The sequence below is a fragment of the Pelobates fuscus genome, chromosome 7, assembly GCF_036172605.1.
Source record: "Pelobates fuscus isolate aPelFus1 chromosome 7, aPelFus1.pri, whole genome shotgun sequence".
Classification (NCBI taxonomy): domain Eukaryota; kingdom Metazoa; phylum Chordata; class Amphibia; order Anura; family Pelobatidae; genus Pelobates; species Pelobates fuscus.
The window spans coordinates 94,511,995-94,537,777 of NC_086323.1; the positions used below are offsets into that span (position 1 = coordinate 94,511,995).

The 25,783-nt window shown below is 37.9% G+C and overlaps 1 protein-coding gene across 2 annotated transcripts in view; it reads right to left on the minus strand.

Moving 5' to 3' along the window:
• COL7A1 (collagen type VII alpha 1 chain) overlaps positions 1 to 25,783 on the minus strand; it is a 193,817-nt gene that overhangs the window by 62,707 nt on the left and 105,327 nt on the right. For both annotated transcript variants that reach the window (XM_063426212.1, XM_063426213.1), the window contains exons 38-58: positions 25,557 to 25,625; positions 24,480 to 24,593; positions 23,915 to 23,941; positions 21,716 to 21,769; positions 21,269 to 21,340; positions 20,509 to 20,568; positions 19,143 to 19,178; positions 17,778 to 17,822; positions 17,236 to 17,271; positions 15,268 to 15,312; positions 14,440 to 14,475; positions 14,047 to 14,082; positions 13,912 to 13,944; positions 11,625 to 11,696; positions 10,752 to 10,811; positions 10,537 to 10,572; positions 9,319 to 9,435; positions 8,831 to 8,875; positions 1,222 to 1,293; positions 959 to 1,003; positions 619 to 654 (exon numbers count right to left, since the gene is read on the minus strand). In XM_063426212.1, coding sequence (XP_063282282.1) covers positions 619 to 654; positions 959 to 1,003; positions 1,222 to 1,293; positions 8,831 to 8,875; positions 9,319 to 9,435; positions 10,537 to 10,572; positions 10,752 to 10,811; positions 11,625 to 11,696; positions 13,912 to 13,944; positions 14,047 to 14,082; positions 14,440 to 14,475; positions 15,268 to 15,312; positions 17,236 to 17,271; positions 17,778 to 17,822; positions 19,143 to 19,178; positions 20,509 to 20,568; positions 21,269 to 21,340; positions 21,716 to 21,769; positions 23,915 to 23,941; positions 24,480 to 24,593; positions 25,557 to 25,625 — 1,146 coding nt within the window. The remainder of the gene's footprint in view (positions 1 to 618; positions 655 to 958; positions 1,004 to 1,221; positions 1,294 to 8,830; positions 8,876 to 9,318; positions 9,436 to 10,536; positions 10,573 to 10,751; positions 10,812 to 11,624; positions 11,697 to 13,911; positions 13,945 to 14,046; positions 14,083 to 14,439; positions 14,476 to 15,267; positions 15,313 to 17,235; positions 17,272 to 17,777; positions 17,823 to 19,142; positions 19,179 to 20,508; positions 20,569 to 21,268; positions 21,341 to 21,715; positions 21,770 to 23,914; positions 23,942 to 24,479; positions 24,594 to 25,556; positions 25,626 to 25,783) is intronic.

A 25,783-nucleotide genomic window follows, 5' to 3' on the forward strand; every position in this document is an offset into this window, starting at 1 on the left:
CTATGTTTTCTATAAGCTGAGTGCAAAGGTCAGAGCTTATAATAATGATATTTCTCACACCACATGAATACAAATTTGATATAGTTGATAAGAAAACATAATATTAAAATCCCCACAAATCAACAGTTTGTCTTTATAACAGCACAGACAAAAATGTGTGCGCATTTTAGAATTTTTGCATGAGTGGTTGTTTGAACGTGTTTGCTTTTAGTTTTATTAAATAAAAGTGGTATTTATTTTATTAAGGACTACTAGTGGCATTAGTGTGTTATCATCTGTACATTTTATGTTCAGTGATCATTATTTCAAAAGTGGTTGGCGTCTGAAAACACCAAACAGCCAATCAGCATACAGGTTTGATTTCATATTGATTATTTGTTACGTTTTCACATTGCAGTTAGTTTTACTGTATTAGTATTTTTTCGAAAACTGTAAAACAATTTGTATGCTGATACCCATACATGGTTCAGCAAAGCATTTCATGTAATAGTCAATAAGAATTTAATAAGAATTAAAATCCCTTGAACAAGTACACTGTTATTTATCTGGGAAATCAGAATATTTAGGAGAAGGTTGAGTAAATTATACATAAATAATAAAAGTTTAAAAAAATCTTACTGGTTTTCCCGGAATCCCCTGAACACCTTGTGGCCCCTAAAAAAAGAAAAAAAGAAATAAGGAACAAACACAACATTTTAACTAATCTTCTAAAAAAAAATACAAAAAAAACAACAACAACTTTATGTAATAAATACTCGTTAACATTCCTTCAATCAAATTAATGAATGAAAATATGATTTCACTTAACTTTTTTCCCCAACATTTAAAAAAATATGAAAACAATACATAAATAAAACATGAACAGTAAATCAAATAAAATTGTTGAAACAATTTATATTGCGCTATATGGAAAAACAAATACTGCGCAGAAAGAGAAAAGGAAAAGCGTTGAACTCACGGGATCACCTCGGTCACCTTTACTCCCCGCGGGTCCAGTGCTGCCCTACAAATAAAACACATAATGTCTGATAATTATACTGTCTGATACAATAATGAAAGGGGAATTTTTAGTGAGAGTACATTTTAGACAAATGATGATTCGAAATCAATGTACAGTGTTCTGTGTTTTCAAATACTGAACAAATAAGCATCTTGTCAAAAACTGGGGGTAGAAAAAAATATCCAAGGGGAAGAGAATGAGCCTTGAGTCTAAATACTCACATCCCTTCCAGATTCGCCAGGTTCGCCTGGGTCCCCCTTTTCTCCTGCTGTGCCCCTCAAACCTGGAAGACCCTGTAAATTACAAATAATAATAATAATAATAATAATGATAATAATGAAATACAGAAATGAAATAAGCATACTTAGCTTCAAACCCAGCTTATGTCCACATGTACCTCTAATATATCGTAAATCTAACATAATGCTCTGAGCAAAATAATGTATCTTGGGCATAAAAATATATATATATATATATATATATATATATATATATATATATATATAGTGTATAGAATATTTGATAGAGTCCTATCCTCAACATCTGAGGAAAGGGATTTTGGGGTAATTATTTCTGATGACTTAAAGGTAGGCAGACAATGTAATAGAGCAGCAGGAAATGCTAGCAGAATGCTTGGTTGTATAGGGAGAGGTATTAGCAGTAGAAAGAGGGAAGTGCTCATGCCATTGTACAGAACACTGGTGAGACCTCACTTGGAGTATTGTACGTAGTACCGGAGACTGTATCTTCAGAAGGATATTGATACTTTAGAGAGAGTTCAGAGAAGGGATACTAAACTGGTTCATGGATTGCAGGATAAAACTTACCAGGAAAGGTTAAAGGATCTTAACATATATAGCTTGGACGAAAGACGAGACAGGGGGGATTTGATAGAAACATTTAAATACATAAAATGGAATCAACACTGTAAAGGAGGAGACTATATTTAAAAGAAGGAAAACCACCACAACAAAAGGACATAGTCTTAAATTATAGGGGCAAAAATTTAAAAAATAATACCATGAAGTATTATTTTACTGAGAGGGTAGTGGATGCATGGAACAGCCTTCCAGCTGAAGTGGTAGAAGTTAACACAGTGAGTTTAAGCATGTGCAGGCAGCGCCGGCCTTAGGCATTTGGGCGCCCTGTGCAAAAAAATCTTCACAGCGCCCCCCTTCCCCCACTCCTTACCCCTTCCCACACACCCTGTCACACACACACACAGGCAGGCAGACAGCCATACACACACACACACACACACAAACACACTCAGGCAGTCATACACAGACAGCCACACACAAACACACACACAGACATAGAATGTGACGGCAGATAAGAACCATTCGGCCCATCTAGTCTGCCCAGACAGTCACACATAGGCAGTCACACACAAACACACACACACACACACAGGCAGACATCCACACACACACACAGGCAGACAGCCACACACACAGCCACACACAAACACACAGGCAGGCAGCCAAACACACAGAGGCAAATAGCCACACACACACACACAGTCACACACACACAGACAAACAGTCAAACACACACTGTCAGACAGCCACACACACAGTCACACACAGACAGACAGACACACACACACACTGGCAGACAGTCACACACACACACACACTGGCAGACAGTCACACACACGCGCAGACAGTCACACACACACACGCGCAGACAGTCACACACACACACGCGCAGACAGTCACACACACACACGCGCAGACAGTCACACACACACACAGGCAGACATAGGCAAACAGTCACACACACACAGGCAGACAGCCACACACACACAGTCAGACACACACACTCACTAACAGACAAACACACTCACAGACACACACTAACATACACAGACACACACTAACAGACACAGACACACACTAACATACACAGACACACACACACTAACAAACACACACACTCACCCACATTAACACATTTTTTAAAATTTATTTAGACACCCCCCCAGCCTCCTTACCTTTGGGAATGCTGGGGGGGGTCTATTCCTCCCTGGTGGTCCAGTGGCTGCTGGGCTGGGCGGGCGGCGCTGGCGGGCGGCTGGCGAGGGAGCACTTCCTCTGAGCTGTTTGCTCAGCTCCCTCGCGCGCTGCAGAGTGAGGCTGGGAGCCGGAATATGACATCATATTCCGGCTCCCAGCCTCACTCTGCGGCGCGCGAGGGAGCTGAGCATACAGCTCAGAGGAAGTGCTCCCTCGCCAGCCGCTCGCCAGCGCCGCCCGACCGCCCAGCATGTCTGTTAGCCGCAAGGCTAACAAGACATTTGCCTTGGGCATTTGGGGGCGGCTTTTTTTGCCGCCCCCTGGAAAATGCCGCCCAAGGCAAATGCCTTGTTAGCATTGCGGCTAACAGACATGCCGTGTGAGCTATGCGGCCGCAGGGCGCCCCCTGCACCATGGTGCCCTGTGCGGCCGCACAGCTCGCACACCCCTAAGGCCGGCCCTGTGTGCAGGGTAGGTGTAAGGCTATTCTAAATATAAGAAACTAATGCAAGTATTAAGAAAAAAGGTGCAGACTAGATGGGCCGAATGGCTCTTATCTGCCGTTACATTCTATGTTTCTACATGTTATTCATCAAGTGAGAATTGTCAGGACTTCAAAGTTAATTGAAAGTGAGTTTTACATTTTAGTGGACACTCTAAACCCCCAAAGTACTTCAGCGAAGTGCTTCGTGTGTGAATAGTGTGTCCTTGTTTTTTCATTTTACAAAAAAGTTATTTCAATAGAAATTTGCAGTTGATTAAATTATAACCTTAATATATATTATATAAATAACCTTATTGCACCCCATGGCTAACAATCAGACAACAGGCCCTGTTACTTCCTGGTTTGGTTAGCTCAGTGGAGCTAAACTCAAGAGGCAGACAATTGCTCAGAGCACTTGTCTTGCAAAGACTTCTCATTGAGCTACAAATGCATCAGACAAGAGCTCTTCAACTATTGAAGAAAATTTCACCATACTTACCGTAATTTTCATTTCCTGGATATATCCATGGCAGCATTACGATAGGGTTAGCTCCGTCCACTTGGCTGTTTAGGACAGGAAATAAAGGTATAAATACTCCTCCTACCAGACCGGATCTCCAGTCTAGTTACAAGCTCCTAAAAAAGAAATGTATACAGAAGGGAGGGATGCAATGCTGCCATGGATATATCCAGGAAAAGAAAATTACAGTAAGTATGGTGAAATTTTCTTTATTTCTGGCTAATCCATGGCAGCATTACGATAGGGTAATACCCAAGCTCAACATCTGATGGGAGGGAAATAAACAACACCCACCAATATTTGTAAAATCAGTTAAGAACAAGCAAACTCTGGACTTCAGAGTTTCTGGGAAACTTCCCAAAATGTCAAATAAGGCCACTTTCTTGGAGTATCCAATTTGTGAAATCTGAATAGAGAACAGAAAAACTGTTACAGTCATCTGGCTAGTCATGTGACCATAAATGTCACATGACTATAACAAACCCGTTTCTAGATTGCCACATCATTATGAAATCAGCAACTTACAATATACAGGAATCTAACACCTGTCCATTCTTGGACAACAGCATCGACTTATACAGATCTGAAAGATATGCCAATAAATGAGCAGGAGAAATAAACCAGGCTACGGAATTAATCTTAGATTATCATGTACAGTAAGAAAACACACTTCCCCTAGTCAAAAACAACTGCATTGGTACCCAAATTAGTGTTCGATAGGAGGAACAGGGAATCAGACCTCTACCCCAACTAAGCATTGGCATCCTGTTAATTGCAAAATGGGAGGAAAAGGTATTAGATATAAAATAGCAGAGGAACTGTGGCATAAACCAACCGTGAGGGAATAAGCCAGGTTAAACAGGAATAGTTTCAAGTCTGAGAACAACTACAGCATCAGGGAAGCTGCTAATTCTTCCACTTTCTCAGAGATCAGAGACTGTAACATTACCTCCTAAAAAATAAAAATTAAATAGAACATTCTCTCAAGGAGAGAGACACTGACTGGATGCTATAGGAAAACAGAAATACAGGAACACTTCAGTAATGTAGTATCGTAATAGGTAGAACAGAAAATTCAATAAGAACGGAGTTAAATGAAATTGCGTGAGACATACCTTATTATGAGGCTAAGTTCAAGGTATCAAAGCATCGCAAATATCAGGATACTCTTTATACTTGGATTGTTCCAAAAACATTATGAATGGTAAGACAAGATACGGTTACCAGCAGGTATCAGGTAACCGGCAAACAGTGGTTAAAAAAACGCAATTGAAAAAAGTTAATCAAACATGATGAAAATAGGTAGATAAATAATAAGTGCAAAAACAGACACATCGTCTGAACAGATACTGCATCTATCCAAAACATAATGTGAAAATTCTCTGGACATTAAAGCCAAAATATGGTAACGTTGGATCTCCTAAACCTGGAATATAGAGATTAGCACCGTCTGTGCCACAACATAGGATAACCAGGCAGGATAATACCAGATATTAAATTGTACAATGGGTGGACTAACAGACACATAATTGAGATAAGACCCCTGGACGTACAGGAACAGAGGGGGTTGAGGACCCTGCTCGATGAGCTTACATGCCCTGTTAAAAACAAGGGCCAGTGTGGGCTTAGAATTAGGTTGAAATTTCATGAGAACATGCTCCATATAAACAGTGCTACCGCCAAGATCATTGCAATATATGTTTCTCCTTGAGTACCATAATTTAAGGAGGTTCTCCTTCCGAACACCAGAAATACATCCTTCATCCAGTGACTTTTATGTTTACCAATATTTGCAGGTACCAATATTATACCGCTACCCCAAGGATCACAGCGGCCGATATCCAATACCATACATATGTACACGGCAGTTTTACTGCTACCCAGAGGGTCACTGCGGATTTATATCATTATGAAGTATGTGTAAACACCATGCACCGCTACCAATAGGATCACTGTGGCAATAGTCTGAATGTTATAATGTACGTGTCACACATAATAACCGCTACCAAGAGGATCACTGCGGATTTGTATCCTATGACATATGTGTATACACCATGCACCACTACCATTAGGATCACTGCGGCAATAGTCTGAATGTTAAAATGCATGTGTCACACATTTTAACCGCTACCATTAGGATCACTGCGGAATAATCATAGTTAAAAAGTGTATACATCACGAACCGCTGCCATAAGGATCACTGCAGTAAGGTCATAATGCATGAGTCACTTATAAATAACCGCTACCCTTAGGATCACAGCGGATATAGTTTGCCATCACAATATACCCATATATTACCGCTATCCTTTGCTGCGGAATTCTTCAAATAGTAAGGATACAAGGCATATATTTACCACTATAGCTTACATTGGATAGGTTTTACCGCTACCCAGTGGTCTGATCAGGAGAATCCTTATGTACTTTCCAAAGAGTACGGCTAAACCCTCCTGGGTAAGAATAGGTAGTCCAAGTCCAAATCCAAATCCAAGTCCAAATCCAAAAAAGGTAATGCAACTTTACCTGAAACCATGTCCACAGCCAAGAGGACAGGAAAAAAGACTGGAGATCCGGTCTGGTAGGAGGAGTATTTATACCTTTATTTCCTGTCCTAAACAGCCAAGTGGGCGGAGCTAACCCTATCGTAATGCTGACATGGATTAGCCAGGAATGTAAGCTGTTTTTAGAAATAACTACAATAAAAAATGCACAATTAAATGCATGCATGTTTTAATTGGGAGAATATCTACTAAATAGTGTTTGAAAATGTGTTTTTTTGGGGTATTTCAGCAGTGAAGGATCTCTTTAAGATCAAAATAGCAAAACTGGAAGCATAGCTGGCAGATATGTTTTCCCAATTCAGCTACTTTAACTTTACATTTAAAATTCACGTATTATTATTTTTTTGCCATTGATATAGAGCCAACAGATTCTGTAGCGCTTTACAATATTATGAGAGGGGGGTTAAACTATAAATAGGACAATTACAAGAAAACTTACAGGAACAATAGGTTGAAGAGGACCCTGCTCAAACGAGCTTACAGTCTATAGGAGGTGGGGTATAAAACACATTAGGACAGGAAATAGCAATCAAATACAGTGGGAGTAAAGCAGAGCAGTAGGAGAGAGTAAAGTGTTGCCCTTTAGCAGATAGCAAGAGACTAGTATGTGAGGTAGAGGTTACTCTGGGAGGCCATAAGCTTTCCTAAAGAGATGGGTTTCAAGGCACTTCTTGAAGATTAGGAAACAGTCTCATGGTGGTAGGCAGGCTATTCCACAGGCAGGGAACTGCCCGCGAGAAGTCCTGTTAGCGTTAGTTGGCCGTACGGGTGCAAGCAGCGGACAGGAGAAGGTCACGGGCAGAGCGGAGAGACCGAGAAGGGGCATACCTATGGATCTGTGAAGAGATATGAGGGGCTAGAATTGTTCAGTGCTTTATAGGTATGGGTTAGTACTATGGGATACAGGAAGCCAATGTAAGTACTGACAGAGAGGTGAGGTGTGAGAGGACCGACTAGAGAGGAAAATCAGTCTGGCGGCAGCATTTATTACAGACTGTAGTGGGGCAATACGGCTTTTGGGAAGACCAATTAAGAGAGGGTTACAATAATCCATGTGGCATATTACTAGAGCATGGACACGCTCCTTGGTAGCATCTTGCGAAAGAAAGGGGCGGATGCGGGCTATTTTTTTAAGGTGGAATCTACAGGATTTGGCAACATACTGGATGTGAGGCTCAAAGGTGAGGCCAGAATCAAGTATGATGCCAAGACAGCACGCTTGCAAGGATGGACTGATGTGGATACCACTAACTTGAAGGGAGAGCGAAAGAGGAGGATCAGTATAAGATGGAGGAAAGACAAGGAGCTCAGTTTTAGAGAGATTACATTTCAGAAAGCGAGAGGACATCCAGGAAAGGAAAGCAGTAACACGTTGCAGGACGGCAGGGGAGAAGTCTGGGGAGGAGATATATCTGGGTGTCATCAGTGGACAGGTGGTAGTAGAATACAAATGAGGTAATAAGTTTGCCAAGATAGGCAGTATAAAGAGAAAATAGAAGGGGACCAAGGACAGAGCCTTGGGGAACTCCAACCGAGACAGGACGAATTGTGGAATTGTATCATTAGAAAAGGAGACACTGAATGAGCATTGGGAGAGATAAGAAGAAAACCATGAGAGAACAGAGTCACAGAGACCGAGTGATTAAAGAGTTTAAAGAGTTTGAAGAAGGAGAACATGATCAACGGTGTCAAAGGCAGCAGAGAGGTCAAGAAGAATAAGTACGGAGTAGTTGCCTTTGGATTTAGGTGCGATTAGGTCAATACTAACTTTGATGAGAGCAGTCTCAGTAGAGTGGAGAGGGCGGAAGCCAGACTGAAGAGGGTCAAGGAGAGAGTTTGAATTGAGGAACGGAGACATACGGGTAAAAACAAGTCTTTCCAGAAGCTTTGAGGAAAAGGGAGCAGGGAAATTGGACGATAGTTAGAGGGGGAGGACGGGTCAAGATATGTTTTTTCAGGATAGGTACTACAGTGGCTTGTTTAAGGTCAGCAGGGACAAAAAAGCTCCAATAAGACTATGAGAAAATTTTACTTGGGTAGGTAGGTAGGTAGGTAGGTAGGTAGATCATTCCTTGGATGAGGTTTTATTGCATTCTGAAACTCTTTATGAGTAAAATTTTTGCAAATGTTACAAAAGCGTATGAGTGTTTATATACTGTAACTGGGGAAGTGATGTCAGGATAATAGTTATTTTCAACACTGTTACAATCTAACTATTAACTTATAAGACTGAGGACTGTTCCATCTTACCCGAGGTCCTCTTTCTCCATTTTTGCCAGGAATACCTGCTTCACCCTGCAGGTGAAAGGAAAAAAAGTTGTCACATTAGATATTTTAAGAACCAGATCAAAGTTGCTGTGACCTAACAAAATATTTATTTTTCTGTCAGGCTGGCTAATTGCCATCTGAGGCAGTCACTAAAGGCTCTCTCGAGTCCATATAGAAAATATGAATATCTCTGGTAATTCAACATCATTTTTTTTTCTATGCATTTAAAATGGGAGCACTGGAATTTAGTTAACAGAGTTACTTTTATCTTTTCATATAGAATACAATCCTAGGTGTTGTTGAAAGTATAAATCACTAGAAGCTGCCATGGCTTTCATTAGTGAGAACGGTCACATTGCTTCAGTACTTTCAGTTTGGCAGCAAATTAGCAATATGAAAATCAATGTGTCCTGCTGTAAATTATGTGTATTTTTCCAAGAATTTACTGGATACACCCAATGATTTCTTACAGGAGTCCCATCTTCTCCTTTCTCTCCACGTTCTCCTTCCTTGCCACGAAGACCTATCTGTCCTGGCGGCCCAGTTCTTCCAGGCTCTCCATTCTGTCCTGGATCACCTGGGTCTCCCTAAGAAGGAACACAGAGGATGGCAAACATCTCAATAAAAGTAGGAAAAATATATATATAAAAAAAAGAATTAAGTCAAAGTGGCTCTTCCACTTTTTTGTATTGTACAGGCATGTCCAAATATCCCTCCTAAACAGTCCTGTTTTTTTTTTTTTTTTTTTTTAATGATGAATATTTTTAAAGTTAGACATATGGTCTCTGTGGACTCTTGTAGTACAGGTATCCACAGGAATTCACTTTTCCTTGGAAGGAGAGATGCAGTGATTTCCAGTGACACACTAAGATAACGGTGCCCTGAAAGAAGACCCAACAGGACTGGCACAATTGAGAAAAAAGTAAGTAGTACTGGTTCTATGTCCACCAAGTATGGGGGGGATGGGTTCAGGCTAACACATCACATCAATCTTTGAGTGGAAGAAGTATATATAGCCGATATGCAGAAGGGCAGGCTAAAAACTTCCATTTGCCACTAGCCATTAGTAAGGGACAATTTAGTCCTGTTGAGTAGATATTCACCCCTGGTAAGTGTGATATGGACTATCCAGGTTTGCAATGGCTAGCAAATTTTATAGTCTGGCTAGTGGTGTAAGCCTTGAAACTATAGGCCTTTCATAGCATAATAAACTTATGGCACCAGATCTGAAAATAATTATTACCATTTGCTGATCAATGAGAAAGTGATGGCAATGACCATAGCAGGAAAATGTGCATTGTGCATTCTTGTATGTTCAGAACATTTTAATTCCATTTTTATAGCTGCATGTTTGAGAACTGGCCCTATTTGTTCTCTTCATAGTAGGATTGTTATTACTTCTGCCATGCCCTATCTATTTTAATCATGGGATTCTTGCTTTCCAATAAGCTGTACCCAATTTTGTATTGGACCCACATATGGCAAAATGTCCAGACCAAGGGAACAATAGGTTTATCAAGCTAAATTTGTCAAACTGTTCAGTTGTCCACCTGTTATGGGGACTCAGCTCAGGAGCTCAACCTGGTGAAAAAGGTGCCGTAGAACGAACGTTAGGTGCTGTATTTGACACGCATGATATTCAGCATCATATGTTATGCTGGAAACGATGTGACTCACAAATGACATACCTTGGGTCCAGACTTCCCAGGAAGGCCAACATTCCCCTAGTATGAAAAAAAAAAGAGATTTTTAATATACTTCTATTTTTGTTTTACTTGATTACTTAAACCCCCCATTGACTTTGTATATACATTTTGTGCAAAAAACAAAACAAAAAAACAAGCAGATTCTGAACATTACATTTTAATGAAATTTGTATTAATATAAAGTAATGATTACTTACCCTTTCTCCTGGTTCTCCTTTTGCCCCATCCTTCCCAGGTATACCATACCCCGGAGATCCCTTGTAATAAAACATGGAGGAGATTTTTAAGATCAAAGTTGTATGCAAAATCATAGGTCTCTTTTTTTTCAATCTTTTTTTTCTTTTCTCACACTGTGAATCTTTAAAATTTCACAAAAAGTGTCCATTATTTACAACAATAATAAATATATGTAAAAACATGAGAACATTTACTGCTTGTCTTTACTGCACCATATAATGTTTGTGCCTTGGGGTCTACAATTGCTTTGCGGAATCCTTATGGGTTTTGCGGTTTTGCAAAATGTAAACCCCATTATCAGACTTTGCTAAATTTATTTTACCAGTCATTTTCAATGTACTCTAGTAATAATTATAATAATGGGCTCATAAAAGACACACGGGACAATTTCAGGCAGAAGACATACACTGCCAGTTAAAGGTGTTTATACAAGAAGGCAAACATTTGCCTAAGTAAGAAAGAAAAGGTTAATGGAAAAAGTAAATGGTAGAGGAGAAGAAATCTGCATATTCCAAGCTACATCCGTATCATAAACAGTACTGGTTGTTCAAATGTTAATTTTATTATTCATAGTGTTGAATGCAATATGTGGATACATCTTCCCCATTCTGTAAATTAATTAAATGTATACAATTACAGGAAACCCAGTAATTCACAACGTGCAAATCCTGTCTATGCTGTATTTAATTTATGTTCTTACTATTGTTCAGCTGCACTGTTTGTATGGGGTTTTTATACATCTATACACTACTAAATGAAAATTGTGACAAATATCAATGTCTTTCCTGGAGTCGTTTGTCTATAAGCATTGAGAGTTTACAAGTGTTACTTACTCGTTCTCCTTTGTCTCCTGGGTCACCTATTGATCCTTTTGGACCTTCAGATCCCGCAGGTCCCACTCCACCCTGTGAATTAGATACATATATGTATTTGATCATGCTGTCTTATTAACTGTGCTGGTGGAAAGGTCAGCTTTAAGGAGGCATGCAGATTTAATCCATACAATGTTCTGGGGGAAATTACCAGCTACTATACAGAGTAGAATTGGAGAGTATTTAAGGTTGCTCCCTAGATGTTTCAGAACTACAACCATGATGCTTAGCTATTCTAAAGGCTGACAAAACATCACAGCAGTTGAAGTTCTACACTTGTCGTAGAAGGTAACACTCACTTGAAGTCACTTGCTAGTGTCTCCTCCATGGTATTCTACACAGTGGATGCCAACTGCCACCCACAAATACTGGCAATAAGATTCCCCAATGCCTTTGTAGAATGCCATGCCTGAACCTGTTTAGACTGTAATGATGGTGGTTTTCTACAGTAATGCCAATGGCAGATGGTCTAGTGTTTACAAGTAAAGCTAAATATAGAAAATAATGTATCTGTAGATTTGTTAGTTACCAGGCAATAGCAGAGTGCAGAGAACATTTCACTATTTATAAAATCATTAAATCTTTTTACATTTCCATGAAAGGCACACATTAAAGTAAGTATATGCTTTTCATATCAAAGAAATGCAAATATAATTATGGCTATCCACTGAAAAGTGAACTGTTGGAAACTCAGCATTAATTCAAAGTGAATTTCAAACTTTTGGCGAATAGACTCAAAATTGAAATAATTTGCCCAATTATCAGGGCACAGGACCAGGCTACTTCTCACAATATAACCACAAGAGCAGCCTTTAGTTGCTGTGATGCTTGGAGTATCCCTTTCATTTTGAATATGCTTAGAATTTCCTGACAATTTCAGTGTTATTGAATAGCTCTGATGACTGAGTTTTATTATTCATTCCTATGCAGTTCTTCACTGAGCTGGCAAGCTAATCATCTATACCTCTCTGTATATGGCAATATTCAATCTAGTGAGTTACTCAATGTGCAGGGCAAGTGCTGCAAATGCACCTGGGGAGGGAAGCTCAGGACACATATGACAGCATAACCGCAACCTGTAATGCCCTTCTAAATCAGATACCTGGTTTTATTGCTCACGTACAGACAATTCTTTTACATTTTGCTGGAATTTTGAGAATCTGAATTCTCAAAAATACCAACAGTTTCATGCTCATCAAGCATTATATTAAATGGATGGATTGTGAGGCAAGGGATAACATGTCATATGTATGTATTGTTACTTTAGTAAATAAAGCATGGATCTTACAACCCGCCAATGGGTTTTTGTCCCACTGATACTGCAGTGAAGTATAGAGGGATTATTAAACAACAGCAGAAATTAATTAATGCATATATTACAAAATGTCCTCAATATTGAAATGACAACCCAAATACATCACCACAACAAGTCACCAATAGAATTGTTAAAAGAGCTATGCAAATAAATTCAGGTCTACATCTTATGTAGCATAGAAAGATATTTTACAAGGTTAAAATAAATAAATGAAGTCTTATAGACTCTAAATTAAATTTTAAAAAACTAACATTTTATAAAACATGGATCCCATGAGACTAGTATTATGGAATCTGTTCTTAAGCAAACACAGTAGGGCTGAATACCTCCCAGCAGGGATGTATTTACCACAAGGCAAACAAGGCATTTGCCTAGGGCAGCACTTTCAGGGGGGGAGGGGGGACCAAAAAACACCACCCCAAGCTCCCAGACAAATGCCTTGTTTGCCTCATGTTCTGGGGCTGTCCACCTTACTGTGAGTGAGTGAGTGAGTGAGTGTAGCTGTCAGTGTGTGTCTGTGAGTGAGTGAGTGAAAGTGTTTTTTTTTCCAGTGAGAACGGGTGTGCCTGTAAGTGTGTGTCAGTGTGTGTATGCCATTTTATGTGTATCTGATAGTGTGTGCCTGTCAGTGAAAGTGTGTGTGCCAATGACTGTATGAGTGTGCCAATGACTATCTGTCAGTGAGTGTATATCAGTGCATGTATCAATGAGGGCATGTGTCTGCCAGTCAAAAAAGTGGCCTTGACAAGAATCGAGGGGGTGGGGGGGGGGGGCAAATTTAGATTTTGGGGGTGCCTGAATTTAGTCGTGCCTAGGGCAGCACAAATCCAAAATACACCACTGCCTCCCAGCCATGTTTTTAGCAGGTATTTTCCATTTGCTGTGTCTTCATAAGCTATTCCCAATACATATGAATCTGAAAATTTGGCTCACCTTGTCACCTTTCACTCCCTGGAGTCCTAATGTCTGGAATAAGCAACATAATAATATTGTTATATCCATTTAATAAAATGTCTGACATCTAATTATTTCTACTTCTAACAAAATGAAGGTCTATCATTGACTTACTGATTTTCCGGGTTCCCCGGGAGTGCCTGGATCTCCCTAAAATAAAGAAAATAAAGATATATAAACATTGCATGCTCTGTTTAATCTAAGAAATGCAAAGCAATCTCCATTTCTTCCTACCCGCTGTCTCCAGGCTGAGACAGGTTATGTTCTATAGACTGAAGTGATTGTCAGGAATATAAAGTTCCCATGACAACAATAGAAATGTGGCTTTCCTCAAGTCTTTATTTGAGAAAAACTGCTGGATATAGCCAATAAAACGAATATACCGCATCTATTGTGCTTTCTTTGTAGCCCCCCATTATACAATAGTTAAAAGACATATTTGATGTCTGTGCTAAGTAATAGCAAGTGCTTTGAAAGCTAACAAGGGCATCAATTATATATTTGTACCTTTTCACCTCTAGCTCCGGGTCCACCTGGTTGTCCCTGTTATAAAGAAAATATATGTGAAATTGACAATGTGTAATATTAGCCATTATCACCAGTGTATAATGTTGGATTCATCTTCAGCAATGCTGCAAAAACATTCAAAAAGCAATGTTTTTATCCTTGGGCTCTCAAAGGTTAAATATTAATACAACATGTAAATACCTTCTAAATAATTAAATATCAGCTGTATAAAGACATTGAGTGTGGATTTTTTATTTTTTTTAAGAAGTAATGTTTATTCAGTATATTTATTGAGTTTTAACATATGAATAATCTATTTATATAAATATTATTCACCCAATAATGAATAGACGTGGCTTGTGCTAGAAAATATATTAAATGAACACTTTAAGCGCCAACGTCACTATATCTTAATGTAGTGGTTTTGAAACAGGGATGCTGTTCCTTTTCTTGGGCAAATGCAAACATCGCCTTTTCTGTGATTCAGTAGTGAATTTGTCCTAAAATCATGCTTCTAGTGACCTTATAGACTGACAGCCACTAGAAGGACTTATTCTTTAAGATCTTTGAAAATAGAAGGTGTTTCCACTCAGTGGCATTACACAGTTGAGGAGCATTGGATTGCACAAGTCCTCAACCCTGATAACTTCACGGAAGCGGGCAACTGCTCTGAGAAGTCTGTCCTGGTGCGTGTTTGTTTACAGGGTTTCATTTGTATTTTTATTAAATTTAAGATAGAGATATCATCTTGGTCATACAGAAAGGGGATGGTTTTTACTGACCATTAAAGAGAAAAAAGACTAAAAAAAAAAAAAGTGTTAAACTTACCGCCAATCCAGGAGGACCTGGTGTACCACTTTGTCCTGGGTTTCCCTAAACAAAATAATAAGTTGTTAACATCTCCTAGAAAAAAAGGATTACTCACTAATCCAAAAATCCGTTTTATTTTCAATTACAAAATCCATTAATAATGATGACAAGTCAAGCTTATGTGGCCATAAAATTGAAGGAACCAAATAAAACGATAATGTTTTATTCAAATACAAAAAGATTAATTTTTTTTCAAGATTTGTTTTGAAGGGTTGATTTATGTACATGTTTTATATAATGGTGGGGTGAGTGGGGAGGGGAGGGACATTTTAGAAATTGTTATTTTGATATTACTGTTCCAATTTGTTTTAATTTCTAAAATGACATTAATACTCCTTTATTTAATAGGTATTGGTCATTTGTTGTGTACAATAGGGAAAACGACAGTTTTAATATAGGTTGATATTGAATATGGCGTGATGACAGGATAAGCCCTTTATTAATTGTAACATTGCGGATCTGACATTATTTTCCTCTATTTTCCTCTGATACTCTGTGTGCCTAGTTGCATATTATTCAATGTAAACAATTGTCTTTATTCTATATCATGGTTTAAATATTTTTGTTTTCAAATTGTTCTGGCATACAGATCCCCTATTCATTTGGGGGTGCAGGCAGATTTTATAAAACATGCCACTAATTGTGCAATAGAATTGATGGGTGCCATTCTCTTGGGATTACTTTACTTGGACTCCCATTTCGTTATTAAGAAACATGTTTAGAGTTGATTTTTATTCAGTTAAAATGTCAGCTTTGCAGTAAGTTACAATTACAAAGTAGTTAAACGAGAAGAGACCATACATAGAGACCATAAATCACAGTAATGATTGACAATATACGTCAAATAAGGTAGAATTGTGGTAAGAATCGTGAATTTCTAAATCTATTGCTCACTGTAAAGACTTCCTTGTAGAAGGAGGTGATGTATTGCATTTCACATTTGCCAGCAGGCTCACTATACAGCCATCTCGCAAGTTTTGCAATCATCTGTCATTAAAAACTCAAACAGTACATAGTTGCGCGCACCCACCTAGGCTCTACTCTACCTAGGTGTAAAATCGATGTGCCTTTTTAAACGGCGACGAACAATGACAAAACATAGCCCTATTATATCACGAGTATACATTTTGCCCTCAATGCCATCACTCGCTATGACATCCCAGAATGTTATGTTCTCTGTTATGTTTTATCTTATTGTCTCACGACATGTCTCACACGTAGAGAAGTTTCTCACTCTAACTAGCCTCACTTCTAGGCAGCACACATACACTCCTCATTGCACCACAAAACCAATAACACTAGGCTACTTCACCACGACTAGGCTTCTTCTATTTACATGTACAAATTTACAGAATCAGTACACTGAAGCGTACCAGGTTCAAAGTTGACTCAAATGCTATGCTGTGCCTAGAATCATTATATAACAAAAAAGTGCCACATTTACTCCTGCTACACCAATGTTTTATTCTGTTGTATATGAATGTGCCTGTCAAAGCTGTTGTGGCAATGCAGGCTCTGATGTACTTACATTCATGGCAAAAATATTTTTTTTTTAAAAAAAACCTCAAACAGTAGGAAATCGTATATATGTTGAATTGCCCAAATTTGAGGTAAGTTTAGTTTTCAATATAGTTTTTGTAGTAAATTTATTTTTAATAAATTATCAATATTGTTTATGATACCTTTTCGGCTATCATCATATCATTCTGAATTGTATTTGCACATTCACAACCAATTTTCAAATATGATCCTATTTTCCCTGTCATGATTGGTCAAATTAAAAAGGTTTTGTCCTTTTTAGAGGTACACGTGCACAACTCTAGTATCTGACTACTTATATGCTTATTTGGCAAAAAGGACACTTTGTTAAAAAATAATCATACATTTTATAGAAAAGGCTTTTTCTCATTGATATCTCTTACAAACCTTTAGCCCTGGAAAGCCTGATGGGCCACGATCTCCCTAAAACATAGACAAATCACTGTTAAAGACATACATTTTTCTTCTGGTTATAACAGGTAATTTCTAAGTCCCATTTTCACACACCACCATCTGTCCCTAGTTGAGCAAAAATAGGTCATCTTTAAATATTTGACCAGTGAAGATATGTAGTTCACAGAGACATGAACATATACCTCCCAAGTGTCCCTATTTATCACGGACAGTTCCTATTTTTTGCCCAAATACTTCTTGTCTATCCATATTGTTGGTGTATCTGAGTGCACAACAATAGTTACAACAATAATAATCAATAATGTCAATAATAATACAAATAAGATATATTGTTTTTGATCCAAATTACATCTTAGTTATCAGTAACTCATCTAAAATGTCTCAGAACAACCACCCCCCATCACACATTTCCTAGAAATGAAAGCACCGCTCTTTTGAAATGGTGGGGGGTATGCAAACATGATATAATAAATTCTCTACATAAGACAAATTGTATTCCCGAATAGTAAAGTCACCTTTTCACCATTTTCACCATCCAGACCAGGAATTCCACGGTCACCCTTTGAAAGAAAGATACATGTTAGTAGTAATAACAAGATATGGGATGGGGGGAGGGGAGAGATATAAAAAAAACAAAACAAAAAAAAAAAACAATTGACTATGGTTTGCACAAATGTAATGCTCCTTTTTAAATCCCTACTAGTAACTCCAGTGATCGCTGAACACAAAATCTATGTTTTCTCCATGTGTTGACACTTTGTTATTAAATTCTCATTTGTCTCAAAATGTAAAGTACCGTACTTATTTGTAGACCTATATCTCTATCTTATTTCTAGTGTAATATCCAATGGGAATATTTCCGGCTTCCTTGGAGTTTGGCATTTTTCCAAGTTGGTCTGCGAATGTTTCTTCATCCGTGAAAGGTCACAACTTTGCCTTGCAATTTTTAGGCTCGGTTCTCAGATATTTTATATGTTTTGCATTCATTCTAATACGTCATCTGGTTCTTCACTTGGCTACTACTCAATGCAGTTCTAGGCCTCAGGGGGTTACAACATTTACCCCATTGAACTCATGCACAATGTGAGGCTGAATTGCTGTAGCTACCCTGCCAAATCTCGTTTCCTGACCTTTCATTAGGATAAGGTGCTTCTGCAACATTCACATTCCTCTTCCTGAGGAGGCCTCAAATACCTTTGACACTCAGGAAAGTTTAGTATTTTCTTTTGACCAAAGCCTAAAAATAGCAAAGAGACCCACATCCACTTTCATAATGTAGTTTGAGCTCTCAAATATTATTTTGAGAAAACAAATCCATAAGACCAGTATCTTGTTTATCCATTTGACAAGTCTGAGATTGGGTCAAAAGGCATGGGTTGTAACCTAAGTCTATGATTAATTAAAAAAATAAAATATTGTATTTACTTACTATCTTCTTTTTTATCCCTACACAATTTCCCCAGTTTGCACCTGACTCAGAGTGTAGCAGGAATGTTCTCTTGACAGTTGTTCTTATTGCGTTATCAATACTAGTCCACACAATGTTGGGTACATACCATAACCTACTTGAACTTGGCAATTGTTTTTTGAATGAACTGTTAACACAATGAAAAAAGAATCGATAGGAATACACTTTGTTTTCTACATTAAAAAATGTCAAATTGACTACAAATCTTAAGTAGCCTGAGGAAATGCCATCATCTCATTGATGAAGAGACAGGGCAAGATGGAGAAAAGTAGTTAAAACTATGTACGGTAAGCAGAATTAAGCAAGGACAGATAAAATGGACTAGAGTGATTATTACAAGTAGTGTAGAGCTCAGTAGTTTAGACCATCAAACAAGATGTTGCATGACTGGGGTCTTCTGCATTTTACCTACTTTGGAACCTTGTTCTCCAGGTGGTCCTCTAGGTCCCTGAAAATTGAATAGATACATTCCATTTAGATACAACTGGTTCCTAAAATCATCATATATATCACTTGCTATTCCAACAAACAGTGCAAATGCGATAAAAATCCATGTTTTCTGAATGGATTACTTCTTACCATCTCTTGGAACCATTTGTGAAAAATATTGATATTATCAATGGAATCCTTGACATTTACATGGCATATGTATATTACACTCTGTTGTAAAGCTCAGAAACATATTTTTCATACCAGAACCAGAGCAACATGAAAATAAAATGTGATGTTCTTTCTAGATGCTAGGTCATTGCAGGATATGTTGTATACATTGTTTGATAAGCTCCAAAGTCTCCAAACACATGCACACTACTCTTTCCTGGCCCTTTGGTCTCCTGGTATCCCATTTATAGAGACACCAAAGACAAGTAACAAGAAAACACAGCGCAAGCATGTTATTAAATTTGCTTGCACTGTTCAGAACAAATACAGGGCCTTTTTCTCGTGCTAGAGCTCTTCAGCAGAGCTCTGCGCATGGTCTGCCCTGGAAGAGCATTGAACCAACATGCTCACTTTGAAAGGGAGCGTGCTGGTCATTGATGATGACAAAACACACCCTTTCTGCCCAACCCCCTTTTTAGTGGGCCGCTGTGATTAAAAAATGCCCGGGATTAAATTTTTTCCTAGTCCGGCTTTGCCACCAAGTACTAAATCGAAGGGATCAAATATTTATTTCACTCATTGACATGCAAATCAATTTATAACTTTTTTGACATGTGTTTTTCTGGATTTTTTTTTTTTTATTCGGTCTTCTTTCGGTTATTCTTTCACTGTTAAAATACACCTACCATTAAAATTATAGACGGATCATTTCTGTCAGTGGGCAATCTTTTTAAAATCAGCAGGGGATCAAATACTTTTTCCCCTCACTGTAGGTACACCCCTGCATATACTAATCGTGAACGATCATAATAGACTACTTGTGGAAATCTTGTCTGGGTGGATGTGATTTTTACAAAGGTAAAAACTGTTGTTTTTCTAGGGTAATGTGCTAATCACCGTGGAAATTATTAGAATGTCTCTAAACATTCAGAATAATATGTTGCATTTATGAGTCTCCCCCATATTTGAATAATGTATAATGTATTGCCTTCAAGTTACAAAGTGGCAGCATGTAGGGTTGTGACCTGACCAACATATTTTCCCATATAACCGTTGTCTATTTAATTCTCTTTGCTTAGAATTGTCCTAATTTATTTAGCAGACATTTTAAAAGAGGATATATTAAGTTTCAATACAGATATCAGACCGGTAATCAGACTTTGCTTTCTAGAACTTACTCGATCACCTGGATCTCCTGTCCTTCCAGCAAGACCGGGCAAGCCTTCTCCTGTGTCACCCTGTTAATGGGAGGAATGTTTTACAGGTTAGCATGTCATCATTATGCTATGAAAGGTAACACTAAATGAAACAGATACCCAGTACTGGTCTTGCGATATAATGTGAAGATATTGTACATATTACACAACTGATGTCACACCAAGATTGCCCATGCAACCATGCATATACCCCGTTTCCATTTCATATTAAATATCAAATGAGAGACAGAAGAATCAAAAAGCTAGCCCAAATCAGGAAAATTGAATATTGGAAGGGTGAATAAACTAGCCAATTAAGGGTTACATATATATTTAAAGTCAAGAGCTAGCCATGGTCATCAATACCAGAAAGACCAGAAAGGAACAATGAACACATTAAACTGGTACTAGAAACCTAAATCATGACACGCACACAGTAAATGAGGCCAAAGAACTATAAACAGTGTTAGATTTTGGACGTGCGCTTGACCTGCACAGAAATATTGGATTGCTGTGACAACCTGGTAAATAGCTCTACAACGCTAAGCTATTTGCTTGTAGGTCTTGTAGTCAGATTGTCTGGTCTAAACGGGAACTTTGCACACCAACAACACAACATATCACCATCCAGCATAAAAGGATGATAGAAAAAAAGGAAGCAAGATATTGTTTCTCAAAACTGAGCTGTCCAGTAAATCAGGGCAGCTCACGTTATTTCATTCAGTTCTTCACTGTTACTCACCTTATCTCCTTTAGGGCCTGCAAGACCAGGCGGTCCCCTCACTCCAGGCACGCCATTTATACCCGGAGTGCCCTAAAATAATTATTACAAAAACACATTTTGACTGTATTTCACAAGGCAATACAAGACAGATGCTAGAAAATATAAATCAAATAAAAATATAATTCTACTCCTCAAGTACATGTTCTTTTCAGGAACATCTAGGGACAAGAACACTTGTGGTTCTATTATAAGAATCGTGGCTATATTGGATCAGTGACTTAGAAGGACATGTTAATGAGGTAGCTAAGTGGGTAGTACTCCAACTACACTGACTTTAGCATTTAAACAAATCTCAGGATAAATGCAACCTTTTACCATTCTGAAGCCAATAAAATTAGTATCATTTCCTAGGTAAAAAACTGGATATTTGATTTAATATTATATTGATGTCCCTTTACAACTTACTGGACTTCCAGGTTCACCCTTGCTGGCCACTCCATTTACTGTTCCTGGGAGACCCTTCAGAAGAAACAGGTTCATATCAACAGATTATATTATCAATCATGTGTCTTTATGTTTTACTCTTTTGTTACGCTTTTATTAATAGATGTTGAGTGTTTAATCTTAGTTTGAAATAAAAAAACACAACAAGACCTTTTTTTACCGGAGGAAGCCTTTTTCGTGTAAAAATAATGAAACATGCAATTTGCAATAAATGTAATTGAAAGTTAACCAAACATGTAATATTTAGGTAGAAACAATCAAACTGTGAAGAAAAGAGTTTACATTTATTTTTCCTTAATTCTGTGTTTTTGAAAAAAAATTAAATAAATATCTTGAAAATATAACAATCACAATATAAATAGCCAGTGCATGCAAGATAGCATAGGAGTGGAGATAGAGTTGGAGATACAAGTTGGTGTATGTGGGCAGCGGCAATAGAAACACCCAGTTCATAGACTCGGTTCATTTAGGGTTTAGTCATCACAAAATCACCCTATAGTGAACAAATAAGAAATGTGCCCAGGAAAAAATAATAATTTTATTTTGTTAATTTGTGAATTTCAATTTGTCTGAAATTTAGATATCATCGAATTGAATCAACCAAATTTTGTAGAACATTTTTTTAACTTTCAAAATTCAGACACCCATTATTGCCTATGTGGAAATAATGTTGGTGGTAATCACAAAGTTTAGGGAGTTATCTGCTAAACTGCTGAAAGATAAAAATTATGATAAACCCTTTTCTTAAAGCTGCACTGTCACTGTTTGAGGGCTTTGCCAAATTCACAAAGTCCCGCCAAGGTTGACATCGCCGGTGGGGGTCCAGCGGCCGAGGTGGGAAGGTAAAGGTAAGTTGTCCGGCATGGTCCACCTCGGCACTGACGTCACTTTTGTACTCTCGCGCATGTGTTGGAGTACAGCATCAGGGTCCATGGGGGATCCGGTGGCCTCCATGGACACAGCCAAATCCCTCCAACCATTACTGATGACAGCTGCAGGGAATGACACCTGGGCATCGCCTTGTGTCACAGAAAGTCAGGCAGAGGAGGAATGCAGAGACAAAATAGTCCCTACTTTGTCTCTGTATATCACTTGGAAATTCAGTTTCTATCTTTAGAATATACCAATTTTCCAGGGGGGGGGTGACAGTGCCACTTTAACATTGCTCCTTCAGCTGCTTAGTAAATAACTCCCTAAATAGCTACCCTTATGTGGGTTGCCATATTAAGGTTACCAAATTAGGGAGCTATCTACCAAAGTAGCTGAAAGATCAAAATTAAGAATAGCCCTTTTCTCAAAGGATCACTCCTGACTTCTGAACAACTTTAGCTTGCTGAAAAGCTTTATGTGTGAAGAATGTATCCTTTTTTTTTTCATTTTGCAAAAAGTGCAGGTTTTAACACTTTTATAAATTAACCTGGTTTCAAGCAGGCAACAGGTCCTGTTACTTCCTGGTTACGTTAGCTCAGTGCAGCTGACCTCAAGAGGCAGCAATTGCTCAGAGCTCAGAGTAAAAAGACTTATCATAGAGCTGTATTGGGAAGTCTGTGATTGGACAGCCACAGAAAATCTGGATGAGGTTAGAAAGGGGCAGTTTGCAAAGGCAGCAGACTAGAGAACTGCAGGTTTGCCAGCTGATCTAAGGTATACCCCAATGACAAAAATACATAATTAAATGCATGCAAGTTTTCATTTGAGGAATCTTTATTAAACTGTGATTTTTTATTTATTTTATATTTTGACAGTGAAGTCTCCCTTTAATTTTACCCTTTTAATTGCTCAGTAGATAAAGCCCTAATTTGCTATCCTTATCACAGCTTATGGATCCAAAATGATTAATTTACATTCATTATGAATATGTTTATTTTCATTTTGGTTTGTGTCAATTTAGACGCTGCTGAATTTGTCTGAAATTCGATTTGTTCTGAAAAGAACTGCACATACACAACATGTCCCCAGGTACCTTATTTACAAATCTAAAGGATTTAACGGTTTGATTTTGTGATGCCATTTTCTGTAATACAAGATTTTCATTGAGTTTACTTTTTATCCCAGAATGACCTCTGTTACTTTAAAAAAGAGCAAGGGAAATGATCCTAATATTTAAAGTTTCTGAGTAGCATGTAGTTATATAGTGGTTAATAATTTTGACACACTTACCCTCTCACCTCGTTCTCCTTTCTCTCCCTGGAAGAGAATACAAATGAAAATATATTTTTACACAAATGCACACTACACACATGCTAAAAACAAGCAAATATGATAATATGACATACATTGTGTGTTGAAATATATATTTAAAAATGTATTAAATAAATATGTTACTGGGTCATTTTCAAGATTACTCACTATATGGGGAATTGAGTACTGATCAGGAAATTGCAAAGTTTTGGCCAAATAGTTTAATTGGAAACATTTTTTTTACCTTTAGGTGTTAAAGAGACATTTAACCTTCCACATATGATGCTCTCTCAAATGTGCAGTGTGACTATCTTTGAAGAAGAGAGAAGAGTATTATGACTTCTCTAATAGAATATTTCTATTGACCTGTGTAAGCCACCATTGTCTCCACCACCAGTGGATCTTAAATCAGTATTTGAGGTCCACCAATGGACCAGCATTTCAATCACTTATCAATATAACCTAGAAATGTGGTGGTTTTCAAGGATCCGTTTGAAAAATATTGTCTACATGATATTTGAGAATAGTATGAGTCATACTTTACCTTCACAGACTGTCCCGGGAGACCTGTTGGCCCACTTGGACCTTCTGGCCCTTGTGCACCTGGATTTCCAGGAATGCCTCTTTGCCCTGGTGTTCCAGGTGTTCCAGGAATTCCCTAAAACAGAGAGAAACTTAAATGATCAAATATGATAAAATGAAATGTGTCCCATTTAGCTCTTTAGGATGCTTTAAAAAATAAAAGGGTTGTTCTCTACAGTGAGAATTGCCAGAAATTCAAAGTGGATTTCAACATTTAGACCAAGATAGCGAATTAAGAAAAAATCTTGAAATCAATTCTATTTTTAGATTTTCTTTACTTTGGCCTTAAATGTTAAATTATCTTTGAATTACCAGCAATTCCCACTGAATTGCAAGCCACTGAATTGGAATTGTAGTCTAGTGTAGAGAGATGTTGATCAGAGTTATCACTTATATTTCAGACCAGTATAGATGACACTGTCAAACATTTTGTTTTTGTTTTCTTTTTTGGTCTGCTAAGAGAAGCTTTTCAAATCTTGTCCAATTTCGACAAGGTATCGCTTGTGTCTTATCACCAATATTCACAGGAATAGTGGGATGTTGAGCCAGGAATAGCAAGTTGTAGGGTAAAATAGCTGAATATAAAAATGTAACAACTTAGCTATTTTTAAGTTCGGCTATTTTGTCCTAAAGTTTATATTTGTCAATTCTTCACAGATTCCTCTTTAATAAAAAAATCCCAGCTTTGCAAAAACACCCTTCAAAAGTAAAGTTACAAAATGGGACATTTCTACCAAGGCTTGGTGAGTGTGAGACCGGATTCTGGATTTTCAATGCTCCTGTTTATCACACATTGTGATTGAATCCACTGACAGTTATTGAAGTAAGTCAGAATTTAAAGTGAATTCCAACTAGCATAGCTGACTTAGAGAAATTTTCCGTTTTAACTATTTTCACCGTAAATTTCACATTCACTTTGAATTTTCACTTTAGGGCATGCCTCTTTATTTTCCATATGTAAGCCTTTTACTTTTTGTATTCTCCTCTTTGAAATTTGTTGGAATTTTAAAAATAAATTATAATAATTTGGCGAACTTACTGGGTTTCCTGGTTCTCCTTTTCGCCCTGGAACAGCTCCCCCGCCATCTATTACTTCACCTGGTTCGCCCTAGAGATAGCAAGAACAAAATGGTAAGATCGAAGAGTGAATACTTATATATTTGTCTGCCTATTTATCTATGGAGTTACATAGTTGCACCTACATTGAACCTATTAAGGACTAATGAAGGTGTCTTCATTATAACAATCTGGGGGAAATTTATCAGC